Here is a 16,870-nt window from a genome sequence, read left to right as displayed (position 1 = left end):
CACGCTGATATCAGGGAATTGGGGGATCACAGGGTCAACCATTAGCTTCCTCAAACAGACTGGTCTCCCCCTGGGCTCTGATGTTCTGCCATTAACGGTGATGGTAACAAGCAGATGCAATGGTCCTAGAATGGAGAAGCACATTAATTGTGGGGTAGCAGAGGGGTTGGAACATTGCTAATATGTCAGGGAAATGTGTGGAAGGTCCCCCAAAGCTTCTTAATACAAAGGTGTCCTCTCTGTGGTCAGCAAAGAAAAAAAAATGTTTTAAGAAAAAGAAATAAAATATATTTATTGGTGTGCAGGGTGGGAAAGGGGGATAAAAAAATCCTGTCCCCTGAAAACCTTCCATCTTCCTTGGCACCTTGTCCCCTCCTCTGGGATCCTGCCCCCTCTGCCCTGCTCCGCTGACACCCTCTCTCTGTCCCCTGACAGCCTCTATGACACCCTGTCAAACTCATGATGGAATCTTGTGCCCTGACACTCTCCCCTCTCTCCTGTTTAAAAAAACATAACATTTACAGAATGATATGGTGTTTTTCAGTCTTATGTGATAAATTTATTAACACTGAAAAACACAGATCCATTGCTTGTGAAAAAGTAAACAAAACAGAATTAATAAACACTAATTCTCAAAATAAATGAACACTGAAAACCAGATGTACCCTAGATATAAATTACTATGTATACAAGACTAATGTCAGTGATTTAACAAGCACTTGAGCTGTTATAAAATATTATTTTACAAATCAATACAATCAGAAAAGGATAATAAAAAAAAAGTACACAAAACCTAATTATGATAAACAAGAGTTGAAAAGAAACAAATTCTAACACAAGAATAGAGAAGCAAACGTAAACAAAAAGTGTTTGAAAATCATTAGGAAAACCAACATGTTTGTTGTATAAACACTGAGCTGAAAGGACTGTCAGTGGTGTAATAAACTAACTCCCTTCTCTCTTTCACCTCCTCCTTGTATTTTGTGTGTGTTCTCAATCTCTTAATTTTCAGGTGCCCTTACTGCAGTGTCCCTGGAGAATTCTTGCTTTGATCTTTGTACTCCCACTTTCCCTCTCTGTCACTCCCATTCTGTCCCCCCCTCCTCCTCCCCCTGCAGATACTTCCCCTGCACACATTATATTAAGACAGTTTAGCTTCTGGAAAAAGAAAACAATCCTGCAAGAAGTTGTTGATCTTCCTCTCTTCCTCGCTGCCTTTTAATTCTCCTTGTGTTCTCTTCACTCACTGACAACCCCCCCTCCCGGCCTGGGAGTGGATAGAGCGGGGTCAGAGAGATTTGGGAGGCGGGGACAACCCCTTTTGGGTTAAAAAAAAAAAAAAAAAAAAAAGAAGAGAGAGAAAAAAAAAGAAAGACAATCACGTGGATGAGATCAAAGGGATGCCGCTTGGCAGAGAAGGGAGAGAGAGGGAGAGAAGAGAGAGGGGGAAATAAGAGAGAAAGAGGATCTCTCAGCCATGTAAGTGACAAAAGCGGCAATGGTGAAATGATCAGGCTGCTTCCGATGTGATCCCCTCCTCCTGCAGCGGGGATCTAGTGACTGGGGCCATCCGTCTGATCCCGGGATCTGTTTATACAATCGCTTGGTATTCTGTTGTGTGGGTATAGCTGCGGCTGTGAGCCCAGATCATCCAAACCAGTGGATCCTATTGAATCGCCTCTGCCACCCAGCCCCATAAGAACTCGGAAATTATGTTCCCGTCGGTACTGATCCCCCATCCTGCGAGATGAAGGAGCCGAGGATCCAGGGGAGCCTGCCCCTGGTCTGGCTGGGGGTGCTGCTGGCTGTGGGTCCTGGGGGGTCCCTGGCTAAGGAGACTGCCTTTGTGGAAGTGGTTCTGTTCGAGTCCAGTCCCAATGGAGATTATAAAACCCACACTACTGAATTACAGGGGATGTTCTCCCGGGCTGGAGCCACCATCAGCGCAGAGGGGGAAATCGTGCAGGTAAGAGAACCCTACTGGGCATGGGGGATCCCCTACGGGATCCCCTAAATCCTCCGCAGTAATCTTATGTGGGGATCCAGGCTGGAGAGGGGGGGAGACCATGGGATGATCATGTATTATCTTGTGCACATTCCTGCCTGGTAAATACTGTGCTTTCTGCATACTGGATACAAGAAAACTTTTCTCACTTGTAGGAGGTGGGAGTGATTTAGGAAGGGGGCAGTTTGTGTAGTACTTTGGTTACAAGATGGCTTCTATACTACTGAGTTTGTGTGTACTTCATTGACAATAGGGACATTGCTATTGAGTGACACGGTGTGTGAGATGTGAGAAGGAACTCTGCCAGGTTCACACAGTTACTTGTCCTGTCTGCAGGCTGTTAGCTGGTATCCTCTGCATTAACCGCCTATGCGTTTAAAAGTTAATATATTTACATAGTGGCATCCACACATGCTGCTATCAGCTAGTTAACTAATTCAAACTGGTCATTGCAGATATAGGTTTATGACACATATATATATATATATATATATATATATATATATATATATATATATATATATGCGCACACACACACACACTTCTGGTGTGTGTGTGTATATATATATATATATATATTTATAGATGTACATGTGTTTATGCTCAGCGGTATTTGAATAGTTATGGTATGATTACCTATTATTATAGTTTAGTTTTCTTATGGTCTCTTTTAAGTTTGTGTACTTCCACTGGAACTGTACACAGGAGTTTTATTTTTTTTTAATGTATTTCAGGGGGAAAAACGTGTCAAACGTGCTAGCTATCACATGGCCTGCACTCAAATGTTTACTTTTCATATAATATCCTGGATAAGAGAAATGCCAATTTAATAGGGTTTGTCTAGACTACATCTACAGGAATCCTAACCATCAAAGACATTGCTGTGTTGTTAAATGGGATGTGGATTTGATTTCAAACACAATTTCATTTTACTTTTGTGCCAAACTGGATTTTTTTTGTAGTGGTGGGGGTGAGGGGGGGGGGGTGGATTAATTCCATTCTCTCACAACCCATGATCTTTCCTGTATGTGAAAGCAAAGGCAATTGTTTTAGAAGCCTTGGTGAAGACTATAGCCTGGGATAATCTTTCACAAAAGCACTTGCCTGCAAGATAGAAAAGTTGGATTGTTAGCTGTGTGCGCTGCATTGAAGATAGGGCTTAACCCTTTTGGTGCTGCAGGAGACATCTGTGTAAGGGATGTTTGTAAGGTCAATAGTGTAATAATATCCAGACTGTAAAAAAAAAAAAAAAAGAAGCCAAGCACACAACTGCTTTCTAGTCAATGCTGTTTGAGGTGGTGATTGACTGGTACAGAATAAAAGCCTGGATTTTTCTCTCTGTGCTTTGCATTTTCATGCCATGTGCTGTGTCGTGTTCACTAGCCCCTCATGTAGATGTTACGTTGCTGTTTCCGTAATCGGATAGATTGCAATCTCTGCTGGTCAGAAACGCTTGGACACTGTGTTGCACACAAAATGTAACCCCAACTTGCATAGAAAAATGGCATAGATGGAGATCTAACATCCTGTTCCTTGATTATTTGCATGGATTTATGTTTGTTTTATAAAGTTGAATAGATGTTTGACTTTAATATTAACATTCTTAAGACTTTGCACATTGAACCCTCTTGAGAGAAACATAAGCAATCTTGTCATTATAAATATATTATGGTAAGCTTGAAGTGAATTGTGGTACCTGCATGTAGGGCAGATAAATTGTGCTGCACTCTTTCTATTACTGTATCAGACTTGTTATAGGTAATATTTATAACGGGTAACCTACATTGGATACGTGATATTGAATGTACTTTCTGTGCACAATTTGCTATATAGTGAAATTAAACAAACCGTTAATTCATTAAACACTGAATTCATCACTAAACAAAATGTTTATCCATGTACTATAGCTAAAATCTGAGTTGTTTAGGGACTGAGTTTAAGATTAAGGCCTATACATGTTATTCATTAAAAACATTTTTGTGAATGAATGAACAAAATTCACAGCCGAAACCACGAAGAATCTGAGAAAGACTATTTAATGTTACTTAAAAAGCTGCATTATTGCATTTAAAAGAGAAATTGTTATAGTCACTGCCATAAGAGTGTCTTAGATATGCCATTCATTCAATGTCTTGCTTATTCAGATGATGTTGCTATGGGTCAAGGACTGAAATTGTGCCATCTCTGATCTTAAAAAGGAACATGATATTTAGTCCAGATTTATGTTAGTTCATTGTTTGATACTTTGAATTGACTACTGCTGGTAGTGTAAATAGTTTTGAAAAAATATTTTATGCAAATTGAATATTCATTGATTTGAAACATTCTTGCTTTCTATTTGTATGCTTCAAGCTGTATAGCAGAGTTTTATCTTTTGGATGCATGTAGTAGTCTGTGAGTAAGGTTTACTATAGTTAAAAAGGCACAGCCTAATTAGCACTTCCTCAGCTTCAGCAGAGGGAAAGCCAATAATAATCAGCATCTGGGAGTATGATATGTCAGTAGAATGAGACCATGATCTGATTACTTACCAGGTCCTCTGGAAGTGCCAGGACCTATTGTTGAGAGCACACAGTGGAGGGATCTGCTTTGTGTTAAATTCTTCCTGTAACTGATACCTACATCCTTCCTCATGCTAATCATTATGCTCTGAAACAAGATACACCGTATCTAGACTTTATAATGTATATATTTTGATGGACATTTCTCTGATTTATTTTATAGTAGGGCACTAACAAAAGTGACCTAGTTGTTTCCAGGTGTGAATTTTATAATTTGGGAGGTGTGTTTGTTAAAATGTCATGTGAGTTTTACTATGTTATATAGTGATTTATTTGGTAAATTGGTAACTGAAATTGTTTATATAAATTCATTTTGGTTACTAATAATTGGTGACACAGTTATGATGCATATTTCATACTGAGCAGTGATTTTGTGGTGGTGTGAAAGTAATAGGAGGTATAACAAAGTAATAAGAGTTTGTGACAGTCTGAGTAACTTTGTTACTTGTATTCAGCATGGTTGGTTGTGTTGTTCTTTCTCATTGGTTGGTGTGTACCAAAGAAAACGATAATGGTCATCGGTGGCGTAGTGGTTAGCACTTCTGCCTTATAACAGTGAGTTCATGAGTTCAATTCCCAACCATGGTCTTATCTGTGAGGAGTTTGTATGTTCTCCCCGTGTTTGCGTGGGTTTCCTCCAGGTGCTCCAGTTTCCTCCCACACTCCAAAAACATACTGGTAGGTTAATTGGCTGCTAACAAATTGACCCTAGTCTGTGTCTGTGTGGCAGGGACTGATGTGAGTGAGTTCTCTGTACAGCGCTGCGGAATTAGTGGCGCTATATAAATAAATGGTGATGGTGATTGTATCCTCCCTAAGTGCATGTGCAGCTGGTTGTACAGAAAATTGTGCTACAAGGGGTGGGGTAGGTACATTTTGGGTGGTTCCTTGTATATTGGGGGCTAGTATATGGATGTATATGTGTATGGTTTTTCCCCATGTCCATGCATTCACCTATGCTTTCAGTAGGATACCTTTGGCAGCTTCCAGGTGTATTTTTTTTGTGGGAAAGCACATTTTAATTAAAAGCCTCAAAACACATAATTAACACTTGTAATAAAGACAGTCCCAGTATCTCTTCAGAGTTAGGATTGTTTTAAAGTGTTATCCTAGGTATTGTGAAAAATCACCCTATTTGGGTGCAACTTACCAGTACAGTAAGGGCATGGTGGCTCATCTTTCAGCCCTGTCTGAAAACCAGGTTTGTATTGAGGGGGAGGGGGAGGGTTCTGTGTGTGGGTTGGGCAGGAGGACCAATCGGAAGCCACACGCCCCAAATCCATCTTTGCAGCCATATTAAATTGGCAAACTTAAATGTTTTGCTAATTAGGCAGCAATGTAGCTATAAGATTTAAATAAGGCTTAACTGAGCAATGTTTTAGGAGAAATACAGAAACTATAAAATGAATGGCTGTCTTAAACTGGTTTTCACGCATTACACCATACAGATTTCCAGTCGTACCCGCAAAAGTTTCCAAAACCTCACGCATGCACATCTGTGTGAATGCGTGAGGAGGAATAGGGACATTTGCACACACTGTAAAGCTCTGCACAACCACATGTTTTGAGCTTCTGTGTATTAACTTTAATTTATCTTTGCATACCTGGGTATTCTCTTAATGTCCAGTGATTCATTTCTGAGGCTAGGAGAAAAGCCCAAGTATATTACTATAAATTTTCTCAACATGGTTTCTCATTTTTTACAAAACAAACAAAAATGCACATTCTAACATTTTGACACACGTGCCAACTTTTCCATTCTCCCCTCCTGGAGATCCTAAAGGGGAGGTCAGCTGACAAGTATTGCGTCATTAATCCCTGGATCTGGGAGAATGCCTGTTCTTCCAGCAGTCTGGGAGGGCTCCCCGGAATTTTTGAGCCTCCAGACATTTTGGGAGAGTAGGCTAGTATGATAAATATTTGTTGCTGGTTTTGACACACTTTTCAGTGTTTTGTTTGCAGTGTGTTTTTTAAAAAAAAAAAAAAAAATATACCCAAAACAAAGCATTTTGCTTTGAAATTGGTAGCCTAGAAATGTCTGTTTATAATATAGTGATCTGAAGTAAACTTATTTTAAACATTTAATGAACACACTCATTTTGCTCTAATCATAGACCTAGTTAAGACTTTTACAGTACAGTCGTAGATGTGGATGTCCTTGAAACTTTTTCATTGATATTGCAATAAACAATGTCTGGGTTTTCTAGGGTTTAATTATTACAGATATCTGTAAGCTGAAATTAATGTTAACCATCAATACCAAAAGATTAGTCCTCCCAAAAGACGTTTGGTAAAGTTTACCAGTCAGCTGCAGAGAAAGGGAGGCAGCAATTTTGTGGAGTGAACCGCTTTTCAATTCATCAGTTTGATATTAATAAAGTCACGAGCCAAGTTGCTGTGCCTCAAGCCTCCGTGATGTAACTATTTCCTAATCATTATTGGTTCCACCCTACAATACTCCCCTGTGTGTGGGCTTAGTGCCTCATTTCTGTTAACTATAATCCAGGTTTTGTGGATGTTTGTGTAGTGTTCCGGTGCAGCTAACAAAGTCATTGCCCCGCTGGCCACATAAGGGTCATATCACCATGTTAGTAAATCTAATTATTTTTGTATTGTGTTTTTGGATGGAAATGTTTTAGCATAAGCCACATAAAGTCATTTGTGCATTATTACCGATACTACGGTAATAGAGGTGCATTATTACCATTACTGCGATCATATTAACACAGATTATTGCTCGCGGCTCACAGAGGTGCGAGCAAAAGTCAACATTGAAATTACCGTACTAATGGTAATAATGTCTATTACTGTAGTAACGGTAATAATGCACATCTATTACTGTAGTACCGGTAAAAATGCACATCTATGACTGTACTAACGGTAATAATGCACATCTATTACTGTAGTACCGGTAATAATGCACATCTATTACTGTAGTACCGGTAATAATGCACATCTATGACTGTACTAACGTTAATAATGCACATCTATTACTGTAGTACCAGTAATAATGCACATCTATTACTGTAGTACCGGTAATAATGCACATCTATTACTGTAGTACCGGTAATATTGCACATCTATGACTGTACTAACGGTAAAAATGCACATCTATTACTGTAGTAACGGTAATAATGCACATCTATGACTGTACTAACGGTAATAATGCACATCTATTACTGTAGTACCGGTAATAATGCACATCTATGACTGTACTAACGGTAATAATGCACATCTATTACCGTATAAAAGAACAACGCAGGGAATGGAATCTGCCCCTCAAGGGGGAATTCAATTGGCCACGTTACTGGTAAAAGTAACGCGGCCTGCGCATTATTACCGTTATTACGGTAATAATGCGCTTAATTACCGATACGTTAGTTTCAACGCCAGATTTTTGCTCGTAGCTCCCTGAGCTGCGAGCAGAAAGCCGTAATAATGGTAACAGCTTTAATGCTGCGCTAATTCGGGGGGGAATTGAATTCCCCCCATAGAATGATGCGTCTTTGGTCTTAGAATCATTGTTTAAACTGATGTGTAAATTACCCACTAATCTATTTAGGAATATATGCCACACTTCTTCATAGTGCCAGCATTTGAAAACTATTTCCATCATATCATATTTACTTTGTTGAAATTTATTTCTCTACAATAAAATGACTTTTTATAAGGCATAAAAAATGAAAACAGATGATAAAAATAGCATCTAACATGCAGAGAAATGTATTTTATTGTGTAGTTGGTCAATACGGAAAAATAGGGACACTTCTAGGGACAAACCTTTAAAACATGGGATGGTCCCTGGGAATTATAGACTGTTGGGAAATATATATATTTTGTATGCTGCATACTATGAATGGAAGGTCAGTTGGTCTGTAGTTGTGGTTGAGCCAAGTGCCCTCAGATATCGATCATGCCCCCTTGCACCTTCTCTATGTTTTTGGGTGTTTTTGTCCCCCTCAGACTCTTCCTCGTTTTTATTTTTAACCAATTTAATACTTTTCTTTATATAATTTTCTCAGGTTTCTTGTGATGAATATCTTTACAGTAAACCCAATATATACATATTTAGATGATTTTGAGACACTAATAAAGATCAGTTCTGCTTCTATGTATTTCTTGTGCCAAGTCTGCTTATAGAGCCCTCATAGACTTGGGGGTGGGGGGGGGGGGGATTTGGCCTGATGGAGTGGCATTTGCTGTGTGGGGGAAGGAATGGAGGGGGGAAGGAATGGAGGGGGGAAGGAATGGAGAGTGTCCAGGTGAGTTAGAGAGAAAAAGATTATGCTTAGAAGATTTTATGAGACAACTGAAACTCCATGCATTAATGGTACATGTTATTATGTTGTACTATTTGGATTGAATGAATATATATAGAGATATAGAAATATATATAGATATATAATAGTTGGTGATTTAACACGCTATAATAACCTACTCTAATAATAGCAACAAATGTAAGAATATTAGATAGTTGTACATAATATAGTGTGTATGTGTAAAATATATATATATATATATATATATATATATATATATATATATGTATATATATATATATATATTACACATACACACCTCCCAGCAGAACTCCTGTGCACCATTTGGTTCATTTCAGCAAGCAATACATCTATAGCTGTGCTGTGACTGATTGATATACATAAGCAAATCGGTTTACATCAGCTTTGTGCAATCACTGTTTCTATAAAGAGCAATATACATCCAGTATTGCGTTAAGCACCCAGTTTGGGGATCTTATGCTCCAGATCTATACACACAGAATAACAGGTCTACACTTTCTATGCTTTATAGTATCTCAGACACCTTTTAGCCATGTGCGTTTTCTGTACTTTGTGCCAATTGTTTGCTCTCTCAACTCTAATCTCGACTGAGCTCTTATTAATACAAAATTAGCAACTTAAATAAGCCATTTAAAACTGTTTTATCCTGCCGAGCCGAGAGATAATGTCAGGAGTTGGCAAAATGAAGCCGTATTTTATTATCTACGAGGCTTTCGCAACACTTATCTAAACTCCCTTTCAAGTCCTTCAGCTATTTATTTTTTCAATAGACAACAGTAATGTACCGAAAATTGGCGGAGATTAGAGTTGAATATATTTAAAATTGCAAAACAAGTTTGTTTTTTTTGTTTTTGTTTTTTACGTTGAGACCTTTTTGTAAATATTGAATAATGCAGAGATGCCTTGGAGAACGTTATTGTTGTTAAAGTTTATATAGAGCCACCATATTAGCACTTTGCAGAGAATATTTAATCAGTCACATTAGTTCTACATTTTAGTTTATATTCTAGATTCACTACCATACAAACACACAGGTCCATTTTGCCAGCAGCCAATTATGATCTGAATGACCAGATATGTTTCTTCAGCCTACTGCATGCATCCAAAACAGTGTGGCTTTATAAAATGCCAGTCTCCCACCACCTTGGTGAGAGATTGGTTGTGGTCTTGGACAGTTTTGATGTTTTAGGATCCTTGTGCTGATGTATGAAGCTTTGGCAAATAGTTCATGGCTCATCTTGATATTAAGGGGCCTGATTCATTAAGGATCTTAACTTGAGAAACTTATTATTTCAGTCTCCTGGACAAAACCATGTTACAAATCAAGGGGTGCAAATTAGTATTCTGTTTTGCACATAAGTTAAATACTGACTGTTTTTTCATGTAGCACACAAATACTTGATAGCTTATTTGTACACTGAAATTTAAAGTTGATATTTGTGTACTACATGAAAAAACAGGCAGTATTTAATTTATGTGCAAAACAGAATATTAATTTGCACCCCTTGCATTGTAACATGGTTTTGTCCAGGAGACTGAAATAAGAAGTTTCTCAAGTTAAGATCCTTAATGAATCGGGCCCAAGATTCCTTTCTGTGGATTGAATTGATTTTATTAACGAAAGTACTTTCAACATTGAGTCATCTCTATAATTTTGTATTCTACACAGGAGTACCACATACGTTGGTCCTGGTATGGTTCATTTTAAATGGACACAGTGCTATTTTGTGGGCTGAACTAATATTTAGCCTATTAATTCCCTATGAGAAAGTGACATCACTGCTCAGTGAGCCAGCTAGTTCCTACGCAATTGATAGGCAGCATCCATATGAATATTGTTCTTCAGCCGACAAAATGGCTGCATTCACATTGATGTATGTATCCTAATCCATCTTTATTACTTTACCTACATAACTATGTATTTACAGGACAAAAAAAATAATATCTTAAATAAGAATTGACGTGTTTTCTAGCTGGGGATGAGGGGTTGCCTCATGCAGACATTTTCCCGGGGTTCCATTTTTCTCACAGCCTAAGCTGTGTGATGCTGTGATAGGAGGGGATGTATGTGGGAGGACCAATCATAGGCTACTGTTTTAAAGTGTTAAATGGAATTGATAAGACTGTTCTCTATTACAGAACCCCATAAGCCTCAGGAAAAATGTCTGCATGGAGCAGGTCCTGGCTAGGGGTGGGAGAAGGTTGGTAAAATGTAACGTGTAGGTCAGGGGTAGGCAACCTGCGGCTCTCCAGGTGTTGTGAAACTACAAGTCCCAGCATGCTTTGCCAGTAGATAACCAGCAGATAAGTGGTAAGGCATGCTGGGATTTGTAGTTTCACAACACCTGGAGAGCCGCAGGTTGCCTACCCCTGGTGTAGGTTGTAGTACATCTTTAAAATAGGAGGAAAGGGAACTGTTTAATGTTGAATACATTGACACATATTTCACCTCCTATTACATGTACATCATATACATGTACATCAGCAGTGTTATTTTATGCAGTGTAATATTTGTTTTGACTTGTTTAATTGCGACCTATCAATCAGCTTATTTTCTCTAACTGCTTATAGCATGTCTTGAGGAAATTTGAAAATGTCTATATACATAAATATTTTAAATATACATTAATATTCCCTATGTTATTTTTGGGGAATGATTATTAGACCTAAGGGTTAAATTAGCTTTTTGCCCCAATTTTTGCTGTTGAATTCACTGGTAATTTAATGTCCTACATAGCCAGTATATATTATTAAAATGAAATGACTAAACCTCATTGCCGTTTCATATACTGTTTTATTTATGTAAACCTTTAGCTGAACTTGCTTAGTTTCTGAGATTATGGTATGCTTGATTTACTTACTCTGTGGGATGGAAAGAATAAACACACGCACACACACTCCTTGCATAGTGCAAATATTCTGATTTATCTGAAGTTTCATTCAAAGTTAGCTTTGTATGGCAAAATAGTTATTTCTTTTTTTGCCTGTAAAACATTATTCTATTGTGGAAGCTTAATGCATTTATTTTGATTTTGCTACTACTTTTGCAGCCTAGATGTTTTGATAAGGATTTCAAAATGATGATTCACTAAGCAAAAGTCATTCATGCAACCAACTTGTCACATACATGTCCTTATAAACATCAACTGTAAAGCAAGATTTTCTCATAGGGACCAATGGTTTTCCATTGACTTTTTTTTTTTTTTTTCCTTTTTTTCCATGTACATATAACCAACATAAAGCACCCTGTGCGAAGCATGATTTTATTTCTAAGTCTGAAATCCCAACCTGTTGAGCATTGTCTGTCGGCTATGCTGCCTTGCAGGGCCATCTCAACAACATTATGGGCCCCCGGGCAAAGCAGTGCACCGGGGCCCCTAGATAGATATAGATATATAGATGTATACAGATACAGATATAGATATATAGAGATAGAGATAGATAGATGTACTTGCTCAGTGACCCTTGAAGGGTTTTTTTGCAGGTTTTTTTCTTTTGCAGGATTATTTATTCTCATTGAGAGTCCTGCCTATGGGGCCCCCTTGCCTGTGGGGCCCCCGGGCAGCTACCCATCTTGCCCAATGGAAAAGATGGCCCTGCTGCCTTGTGTTCCAAACCATTAGAACTTTATGGTGTTGGAGTGCCCTGATAGAGCTCAGAGACGACCAAACTTTCTAGTAATCTTCTTACCACAGGAACATAAGTTGGCTATTACAAAAGGGGAATTAAAGCCACGATTTAATATTATTTATTATTATTATTAGCCTTTGATATATAGTATATCAGAGTGTTTGTATTACTGAGCTACTAAATGTATATGACATAACCGGAGTGTTTATACTTCTATAAATATGGCCCCCATGCTTCTTTCACTACTTTGTAGCAGGCTGCCATGGTAGAATCAAAGATTCAGTGACTGACAGCTCCGCAGACTTGGTTTGAAGAAATGCACAGTGAGGATTGGCTGATTAATGCACAGGGGCAGGGGCAGTGATGTCACAACAACTCGGCTCTCTGACCTGTATAAGATCCCATCGGGACGCTGTCTTTAAGATGTGGGAAAAGTTACACCTGTCTGTAATGGAGGCAGGGAGTTAATACTATACTTTTTAACAAAGGCGCTATGGAAGCGGGTGAACACTGTATCAAGTATTTTACCTTAATGGTTCTTATAGGAACATTTTTCAATGTTGAGGTTTAGTGTTTTTTTTAAAAGACTTGCTCAAAAATAAATAAATAAATAATTATGTGGGAGGTCAGCTGGAAAGCGTGGGAGGGCGTGTGGTGACACCTCTGCAGTAGCCCCACCCTGCGGTAGTGATTAGTGGCATTGTGTGATGGGGCGGAGCTTAACAACGCTAATCATGTCCTTAAGCGCCGTCCAGGATTTGGGGTTTGAGATATATATAATCTCAAATGAATTGATCTTCCCGATGGCCTATTCTTCTTCAGCCATGTGTATAATACTTTAACTATAGTTGCCAAATTACTATAATCTTAATTTCACCCTGAAATGTAATTAACTTTCATTTTACATAAGTCATAAATTCATACACATGAATACCTGTGATTATGTGCATAGACTAGTAGTGGGTATTTGTAATAAAATTATGGTTTTCCTTCAGGCTTAGATTACTCACAATGCTGCCTTAAAAGTACCTAGGATCTGGAAATGAAAGGGAACACAGGCAAATTACAGGATAGGTAATTACTTGATTGTTGCAGTGTCTCCCTCTCCTGTGTGTGTCCTCTCACTAGTCATGATGACTTCTCCTTGCCGTGGTGTTAACACACCCTGTATGCTCCAGGCCCAACAGTCAAAGGCCCTGCGTTCAGAGGTGGCAGTGCTTCCTGATGATCAAATCAGGACAGTGCATTGTATTAGCAGCACCTGGTTTAAACCTTCATTATTGATTGTAAACAGTAATGGTGTACCTCACATACGGCTTCTTTACATTGGTTTATTGTTGGTTAATAAAGTAGTAAAATTTGTTCATGTTGTTTTTCACTAATTTGACTATATTTCCTGATATGTAAAAAACACTTTTTCACATGACTGTAGATAGGTGTGTGTTGTGTATGTGTATGTGTATATGTATATATATATATATATATATATATATATATATATATATATATATATATATATATATGGTACGCACACTACTACACTATTAATCTGCAAGTGTCTCACCTGATTTGCTGATATATGCTGCTATCCACCTGCATTACTATTTTTCTCGGGATTTTATGGTCTCTGGACTCTCTGAGCTTACTGGCTATATATATACAATTATCTGTTTTTACACCTTAAGGCGCCGTCCTTCCATAACTTATCATTTTGATATATATATATATATATATATATATATGCAGTTTTTGCTTGCCACCCGGCACTTGGAGGCCAACCAAGTCCTATTATAATAGCATAAACTGTGCGCCTGGGGTGCCTTGGCGATCTCAGAGGTACCTCGGCCAGGGCCAGTGATAAGCAAGGCGGGGGACTACTTAGTAATCATTTTGGCTTAGGAGTGGCTTGAAAAAAATTATGGAAACCCTACAGGTGCTTTGAACTGAAAAAGTTTGGGATCCACTGGCATAAACCATAGTTTCTCCTAATATAGCAGGCACTATGTGAGCACTACAGCCAGCAGTGTTTGTTAGACCACTGACCACCAGTCTGACCAGTCCAGGCAGGTGTGGGCAATAACCTACAACATTTTCATTACTATTGCAAAGTATTACACCTTCCCCCACCCGGCTGGCAAAATTTTCTGGGCAGAACACTGATATATTTTTTTTATTATTATTTTGTTTTTATTTATTGTCCACAGCCATTTTTCATACAGGGAAGCCACATTTTGTCAAAGCATGTGTTTAAATAAAGTGTTTTCGGTTTACAGGAGTTAAAATTGGGACCTAAGCGCAGCCTGTAATTTTTATGGATTGATGGGCGTGGCGAGATTGTCCTTTATAGCCCAGACAGTATTTTCCACCTCCTGGGCGTCTGGTTTCCTTGGTTTTTAGAGAAGTTGCCAGCCTTAAATTTAATTTGTTTCATGCTGTCTTTCTCTCTTACATTTTCATACATAGTTACACTTGAGGAATTCTAAATTTAACAATGAAGTTTATGTGTAGGCGGATGTCACAGATTTTCTCCACCAAAAACTCGTATGGACCAAACTCTTATGTATGTTCTACTTTATATATCGCTGGCGATAACAGCAACCTAACCTGATATTGTTTAGTCAAAAACAAGCGCAATGTCTGCGAATGGTGCGATCAAAACTGATCATCCTATTTTTAGGCATGTCTGTAAATCCGTAGGCAGTAGACCACTGGTGATCTGTGCAGCACATAGACAGATCTGTCTCCATAGATGGATTAAATAGTATAATAAAGCTCCCACTTGGCATTTTAGAGTGCAGTCCTGTTTTGGAGTAGTTGTGACCCATTCATGTTAAATATAAATCCTTCTGCTTGCATGTAGGGTTGTATGACAACCCAGAAATACTATTTTTTTTTTTCTATTTTAGATGAATTATGTCCCAAAGTTTTATAAAAAAAAAAAAAATAGAATAGTGAATAGGTAATTGCCATCTCTGTTCTCCATAAGACATCAATTACTGAAATGACACAGATTAATCACACTTAATCAGCATGCATATTTAGGCTGGGTTTACTAAGATGTCTCCTGCTGTATTTGTTCCCTCTGTATAATACTTCCACCAGTTATGGTTAGTGTCAATAGCCATGGAATCTTAATATAGAAGTGGTTTAAATGTTAAGTGATGATGACTGAGAACTTACAATCTGCAATAGTTATAGCAGCCTCAGTTCCAGAAAGATCAACATGTAGATCATAGTAACCTTGATCACCATCAGCAAGGACAACAATGAAGATGTAGAATTCATATTTTAATTTTTGAAATGACCATGTAGTTTAAGTCTTGTGTGTTTCTCCAAAAGGAAACTATAATCCTTTACCATATGTTGGATCAGGGCCAGCGTTCCAAGCTTTGTTCCTTGGGGACCTCGACTGACCCTTTGTACACATACTATGCACCTGATCATGGCCATGTTATCCATGTCACTCTGAAATAAAGTCCAAACCGACAATATTCTGCTTGCAGTGGCATCTGACCTTTTTATATAGTGTATGACTTTTATTTCCTGAATTAGGCACTTTCCTAGCACTTGTTCACAAGATTGATGGTGATGGAAAACTTGCAGCCATGGTCTCATCTGGTATGGCTTTTTGGTTTCATTTAGCCTACGATAAAATAGTTTTTCCTTTTTACAGTATGTTTTGTTTTTTTTTTGCTTGTTTTTTTTTTTATCTTGGTGGGGGATACAAAATATTGGGAGTTGTACTTCTCAGATGGGGTTTTTGGGGCACACAATAGTTTTAAATTGATTTTCATGTGTCTTCTTAATGACAGCTCCAGCTAGTTGCATGTTTCCTCCTCTTCATCATCAGTTGCTACAACATCGAAAGCCGTTTCTGAAAATAGGTTGTTTAATGCCATTTCATTTTGTGAGGGTGTGTCACCAGAATCTGCAAACACATTGCTTTGTATTATACACAACTAGCAATGTTTGCCACCCATTACATTTAAAAAAAAAAATATATATATATATCTAAGTAAGATGGATCAGAATATGTTATTATTCTTTACTTCATTACCATTGACATGAGCATTGCTTCTTTCTTGTACAATGTAAATGATGTGGGGTTGTCTGTGCATATTTGCTCTTGTTTGTCCATGTCAGATTAAGGCTTATTGCTTGGTGGTATATTCTCATCCTTATCTGGCCACCTTTGACCATGTCATGAGAGTAAATGTTCATCACCCATCATCCCCCCTGGGGATGGCTATGATATTGCAGTACTACTGTCTCATCATGCTCATCTTTAAACTGCTGTGAATAGTCTCTGGCACTTAATTATATTTTCAGATGATCCGTCATATCAAAGTCTGCAAAGGTGTGACTGAATTAAG

At 38.1% G+C, this 16,870-nt stretch overlaps 1 protein-coding gene across 1 annotated transcript in view; it reads left to right on the top strand.

Annotated features, from left to right (window-relative positions):
* Positions 1–1,152: 1,152 nt before the first annotated feature.
* The window catches only part of ZNRF3 (zinc and ring finger 3), a 116,644-nt gene continuing 100,926 nt past the window's right edge, over positions 1,153–16,870 (top strand). The window contains exon 1 of the mRNA XM_075178550.1: positions 1,153–1,966. Within this exon, the coding sequence (XP_075034651.1) occupies positions 1,748–1,966 (219 nt within the window). The 5' untranslated portion in view covers positions 1,153–1,747. The remainder of the gene's footprint in view (positions 1,967–16,870) is intronic.

The sequence above is a fragment of the Mixophyes fleayi genome, chromosome 1, assembly GCF_038048845.1.
Source record: "Mixophyes fleayi isolate aMixFle1 chromosome 1, aMixFle1.hap1, whole genome shotgun sequence".
Lineage (NCBI taxonomy): Eukaryota > Metazoa > Chordata > Amphibia > Anura > Limnodynastidae > Mixophyes > Mixophyes fleayi.
The sequence above is the reverse complement of the archived record's forward strand: the minus strand, read 5'-3'. Positions and strand labels throughout refer to the sequence as shown.